The sequence below is a fragment of the Carex rostrata genome, chromosome 17 (genome assembly GCF_964058835.1).
Source record: "Carex rostrata chromosome 17, lpCarRost1.2, whole genome shotgun sequence".
Classification (NCBI taxonomy): Eukaryota; Viridiplantae; Streptophyta; class Magnoliopsida; order Poales; family Cyperaceae; genus Carex; species Carex rostrata.
Genome location: NC_135934.1, coordinates 978,291 through 984,411, shown reverse-complemented (window position 1 = coordinate 984,411; position 6,121 = coordinate 978,291). Strand labels below are relative to the sequence as shown.

Here is a 6,121-nt window from a genome sequence, read left to right as displayed (position 1 = left end):
ATCCAAAAAAATAGTAAAGTAATTCCAAAAAATATAAAATTTGGTCTACAAGAACACTTAAATATGAAGAACACATTGAGCACTTTAAAATTGACTATTTAAATTTCGAAATCACAAAAATCCACTTGGTATAATGAACTGCTCTATGCCATCATTGGTACATAAGCAACCTCCTTGATTATAATACTGAAATCTAGTACAAGTATAATTCAAGTACTAAAAACAACAATACAACCGCTACAATTTACTTGCACTTTTAGAATTCACTACAACTTACAGTGCGTTATGGCATAATTGTTAAACTTTAACCAAAAAGTGGTAACAATTAAAGGTACAGATCATAGGAGCTGAATGAAGCTACAAAGTCATCGCCACATAGGATCCAATGCAAAAGATTCATTCCTCTTCACAAAATTCAATCCTTGATGGTGACAGCATTACCAACCTCTCTGCCATGCTAATAAAGCCCCCATCTGGCCATCTCTATTATATATTTCATTTATATTTTCTTGGTAGAATTACACTATAAATGCTATAAACATAAATTCACTTTTGTCTACTTTTTTTTTTTTTTGAAAATGCACTTTTGTCTACTTGAAGAAAGGTATCTGAATTGAAAGTACAATTTGTACAAAAGTATATCAAGTGGGAGAACATTCATTGAATCGCAAATACTAGATGAGATATACAAACAATCAGAAATATCATAATTCTTTGCTAAAGGAGCAACACAAACTTCTATAGAGCTAAAAATTTAGATACAATAACATAATCAGATGCTAAATCATATAAATTAGTTTTGTTTTGTTTTTTCAAACCAACATTTGCATCAACAGCCAAGCTCAGAAAAAAAAAAATCAACCCAACCTATAATAAATAAATTATTACGAATACCGGGATTCCTTGCTAAACAAAAAAATAATGAAATTAGCAAACCTAAAATAGGCTTTGCCTTTAGCTGTTATTTTCTGAAGTTAAACTTGTCATTTATCAGACCAAATGTACCATACCATATCTGATACCAGTGTAGTGTACCCAGCCAGGACATATTCAATACATTGCATGATCAGTTACAGCTCGCACCAGTAGAAGCGTGCAGGTACTGCATACATACAACAACAGTTAAAAAAAGGAATAAAAACATAAAAACATTATAGCAAGTACATGCAAACCTTCTAGATAGAAGCTTGCAACAGTTAATTTATTCGATACCCTTCTCCTCCTGCTCTAGCCATTATTTCCTTCTAAATAATAAAAAAAAAACTTGAAAAATTAAATATAAATTTGAAATTTCACTACTAGACCCAAAAAATTAAAGTACAATTTGCATGGTTGTAACTCTTCCTTTTATTTTCCTTTTATTAAATAAGCAAAATAATAACCACTGAACAAGTAAATGTTGAATAATGCATCCTTGCTCAGTGACAGAGGCAATGGCAAGGAATGGGGGTCAATTGATCCCCATTTATTTTCAAAATTTGTGTACTTGTACCTTATTTTAAGGATACTTTATATCAAATTTCAATCAAGGTAATACATTTCAGTAATTAGTGAACACACTATTATAAGCCCATCTTTCTTCATAAACAGCACTGTTAAACTATTATGTGCAAAATTTCATTCATAGTTCTCACAGGGTTACTTTTGTGAGCTTATGAACATTTATACCAAAATTAATGCACAGAAGTTCTATGGAAAAAAAACTAGTGGCATGCATTTCTAATTTAATTAATGATATAGGAGGTGGTAATATTCCAGGAAATGGAAACAATAGGGTTAATTCACAACTGTCCCATAAAAATGAAGGCTCGGTAAAAAAAAAACCAACAAATAATAGAAGCATATCATTACCGCAAAAAAGAAAAAGTGTACCTGTATCAGTGTGGTGATACCTCCTGGACCCTGGTACCAATTAATCAATACTTAGAAATGAGCGATACATCTTCTACCTCAAAATCATAATCTATTAAAAGTGTATCATTCTACCTCAAAATACTTAGAAATGAACGATACATCTTCTACCTCAAAATCATAATCTATTAAAAGTGTATCATTCTACCTCAAAATTCTTTGAAATCCACGATACATCTTCCCATGTTTTCAATTTCAAGTCTTGATACGAAGCTGGAGCTTGAATTGAATCAACATGCTGTACAATTCGCAAGCTACCTACGATATTTTTCACAATATACTCTTCTTGTCATAAGTAGGGGTGTTCAAATGGAATTAAAATATTCAAAACAAAAAATTTATTCGGTTTTCAAAAATCTAACCGAACCAACTGAATAACAACCAAACCAAACAAACCTAAATTTCGGTTTGTTTGGCGAACCGAAATAAGAGATTAAATTTCAAAAGGTCTAAAATCAATACATACACAAATACATTTAATGATCATAGAAATAATGTCTACTGTTTTGCAAAAAGTGATGCTTTTATAAATAAATAAAAAATAAAATAACCAATTAGAAAAAGCAAACATTGCACCACACTTGTAATGAAGGCTTCCTCCCAAAAATGTCTCTGAGACCATGACGGGGCGATCTCCCTTAGTGGGATCCCTTTGTCAGAGCATATCCTATCAAGCAAACATATTCTGATAAAAATAATAGATGATAGAACAATTGCATTATTACCTAAAAAGAAAGATCTTACCAAATAATTACTAAATATCTTAAAATAATGAAGTAAAAACAGAAATGCGATTGGCAAGGATTTTTTACAGGTTCATCAATTAAATAACTGGAAAACCATTAGACATAATAAGCAAAACAATAGACACATAAGTACTTCATGTTAAATGAAAAAAAAAATACAAAATATAATAAAGAAATATATAATCATGACTTGCACTATTTGTTACATGCCTGGTACAGGCTATTAACATAATATGTTTATTTTTCATTCAAAATATTCATACTGAGGGGGGGGGGGGGGGGGGGGGTGGGTTGGGGTTATACTCAATAACTAATTGACGTACAACACCAGGAAGTACACCATCTTTTACGGGGGCTGTTTGCACTTCTATCCTGTAACTTGATAAATTTGGCGCAGAGGAGTTGTCAGCCACCTAAAATTCATGACAAATTTTTTTTAATATTTATATCTATATAAACTTCTTGAAATACAAATGATTTCCACTTGGAGGTAACCAACCAAAAGTATCATACATATTAGGCTTTTAAATATGTAAAATAATACATTTGCTGTTGCCCACTTTGGACTTCAAAATTAAAAAAATAGTAGCTGAGTCTTATCTCATACAACTTGCAAAGAAAAGGTAGACTTGGTTCATCATATATTTTTTGCTTTAAAGAATGTATATATGATATTTTTCTGAATCCAGAAAGGAATGTATATAAAGCTGCAATACTAATAAAAAATTCCTAAATGTTACAGTTTTTTTTTACTTGAGGAGTAAGTTTGCATCGAAAGAATCAGAATAACTAGCAATGCAGTAAATAATACCAAACCAAAAAGAAGCAAAAAACACAACCCACTGGAGCGGATATTCATACACTCAAATGCCACATGTTGCTATTACAAGAATTAAATAATGAAATTTGTGAAAATTAACAGTAACCTTACGGACAACAAAAAAGTTTGTTATTGAACCCTCAAGTAATTCATCTCCATTGTTAGTCAATAGTAACTCAGTTACATTAGGCAGCCTCATCTTTTCCAATCCTTTTCTCACCCTACCAATCAAGAATTTACAATTTCCTCTTGAGGTTAAAACAAAATAAAGACAAAGCAGCAACGAAAAAAGAAACAGTATGCTATGGTAACTCATTTGCACAAGTTTTGGCTTGATGCTTGGAACATTCAAAAGTAGATTTTTATATGGCACCAGAACTTATACTGGCATTACTGGTTCTGATTGAATTCTTTTGGTAAGGATTTTTTTTGGATTTCTCATTTGAGTCGCATTCTATATCATGTCTAATCTAGCAAATTGAGAAATCTCATTAACCCTATAAAAAATTTTCAACAAAAAAAAGTAAATAAAAATAAGAGAGCAACCAAGTCACCTGACCCAATCTGAATATTTGGCAGATGCCAGATCTCTGCCAGGCCCAGCCACTGCCAAGCGGGCCCCACCAGAACCAAAAACAGAGGATACATAAAACCCAATATGGAGAAAAACATCCAACAACCCACCAACACCATCTTTGCTTCTTACAAAGGCCGTGATTGCCAGCTCATCAGTCAGACCGTACCGGGTTCGCTCGTCACATGCAAGCCTGTGTCCAATTCTCAAAGAGTGGTTTAGTGATTTCGTAACTGATGACATGTACAGTTTGGTTTGGCAGGGTGCAGATCCGGGTCCTATCCCAAGTAGATCGGGCCGGGTTTCTGACAGAATTTGTACTGATTCAGTGAGCCGTCTGACATGGCGATCCCAGAAAAGGATGCATGATGCACTGTCATGGGTACGAGTTGTGGTGTAAGCTCCTATTTAACCAAATCAATCATTATTTCTTCAAAATATAGTTGCTTTTCATCTTAATTGGTACAAGGATTGCATGGAATTTGGTACATAACTAGTCATGTCAGCTACTAGTCGTATACTGTCAAAATGCATCAGCTATAAAAGACAACTTTTATAACACAAATTGAGACAAATTGGGTGGAAGATTAGTTGCAAGAAGGTTAATTGACTAATTTGTAGGTTACTGAGACTGAAGTATATACTGGATTCAGTGAGTAATTACAAGAATTGACCGGGCATATGCGAATAAGTGCAGCAAAAGAGGGAATGGGAATGGGAAGTGAGGATAATACCAGAGGTGGATTCTAGGAAGGATGAGACGGGAGGAACATCTCCAGTTTGAAGAACGCCGTTGATCAGCAGTAATCGGGTGGTACCAGCGGACATTGCGGAGGAGGAGAAGACTGGAGAGGTGCTGCTCGGGCTTCAAAGGTGAAACTGGAGCACAGCAGCAAAATTGATAGATTGATTGGCGAAAGCGGCTCTCTCTCTGAGGTAACTCGAAACATTGAGATTGGATCTGGACCGTCCCATTATAATCAGGTCAATTCAGTCCGAGATGAAATGCACAGGTGTTCTTTAATATTTGAGACTAAGCAGATCGGATGGTCCAGATCTAAACTCAAAATTTAAGTTACCTCAGGTATAATAAATTCAGAGTGAGGCACCCGAGGACAAGGAGATGAAATCCTGATCGTTGGCAATAATTCTCTTTACAGTGGGCTTTTAGGCCCAAAAGATAACGGCAGTCCCCCAATCGTTTAAATTTTTTTATTATTGTTCAACATTATTTGAGGTCAATATTTTTTTCTAAACAACTACTTAAGATTGCATCATTATGATGTGAACAATACCGATAACATATCAATAATGATCGATACTTTCATTATTTAACCTTTATTAATAGATTTTTATATTTGTAAAGTCAGATGTTCCAACTTTTTAATTAATATTTATACACACGTTAGTGATTTTTAATATATATATATATATATACTAGTATCATACCTGTGCGTTGCAACGAGAACATATTATAAGGAACAAATATATCAATGAAAATAATAATTATCTAAAAATTAAAACACATGTTAATAGACAATTTATATGATTATGTATTTTTAATTAATTTTAATCGTAATCTCTGATAACAATTTGATGATGTGATGATTCTTTATTTTTAAGTACCAATGATATCAAATAATAGCTCGATTCGAATCTAATGTCAAATATCATACAACAATTCAATATCAACATATAATATGATATCCTATAATAGCTCGATTCGAATATAATATCAAATATCATACAACAATTCAATATCAACATATAATATGATATCAAAAAACATAAATAAAAAGTGTTATCGTTTGTATGTATAGGATGTATACACACACACACACACATATTATAAGAAAAATATATATTCACACACATGTTCCAATTTATATTCTTCTTTGTTTCCAATTTAGAATACACACACACATACCAGACATTTTTATTAATATCCAAAAACAAAAAGATAATTTTAAAAATAACCTCGAATTTTTTTTTTATTGATGCCCCAACCGCCCAAATCCTGGGCGGGCCGAGCCCCAAGTGAAGCGCCCAAATCCTGGGCGGGCCAAAGCT

At 33.0% G+C, this 6,121-nt stretch overlaps 1 protein-coding gene across 2 annotated transcripts; it reads right to left on the bottom strand.

Moving 5' to 3' along the window:
• Window positions 1–555: 555 nt before the first annotated feature.
• LOC144567957 (uncharacterized) lies at window positions 556–4,943 on the bottom strand. Of its 2 annotated transcripts, XM_078318158.1 has the most exons (9): window positions 4,786–4,943; window positions 4,032–4,455; window positions 3,584–3,698; window positions 2,961–3,070; window positions 2,493–2,578; window positions 2,060–2,169; window positions 1,873–1,902; window positions 1,173–1,244; window positions 556–1,102 (listed from the first exon to the last, which is right to left on the bottom strand). In XM_078318158.1, the coding sequence occupies exons 1-8, from the start codon at window positions 4,877–4,879 to the stop codon at window positions 1,197–1,199; spliced, it is 1,017 nt and encodes a 338-aa protein (XP_078174284.1). In that variant the 5' UTR covers window positions 4,880–4,943; the 3' UTR covers window positions 556–1,102; window positions 1,173–1,196. The 2 variants fall into 2 exon arrangements, 1 of the variants encoding a protein (XP_078174284.1); XR_013515571.1 differs by lacking the exon at window positions 556–1,102 and having other exon boundaries at window positions 2,488–2,578.
• Window positions 4,944–6,121: the final 1,178 nt, after the last annotated feature.

What these genes read in the sequence shown, in the direction of transcription:
- LOC144567957 (XM_078318158.1), bottom strand. Translation starts at nt 4,879, where the DNA reads ATGTCCGCTGGTACCACCCGATTACTGCTGATCAACGGCGTTCTTCAA. An exon ending in AAATATTCAGATTGGGTCAG is followed by an intron (nt 3,699 to 4,031) that starts GTGACTTGGTTG and finishes CTTGATTGGTAG; the next exon opens with GGTGAGAAAAGGATTGGAAA. An exon ending in GTATCACCACACTGATACAG is followed by an intron (nt 1,245 to 1,872) that starts GTACACTTTTTC and finishes TTTATTATTTAG; the next exon opens with AAGGAAATAATGGCTAGAGC.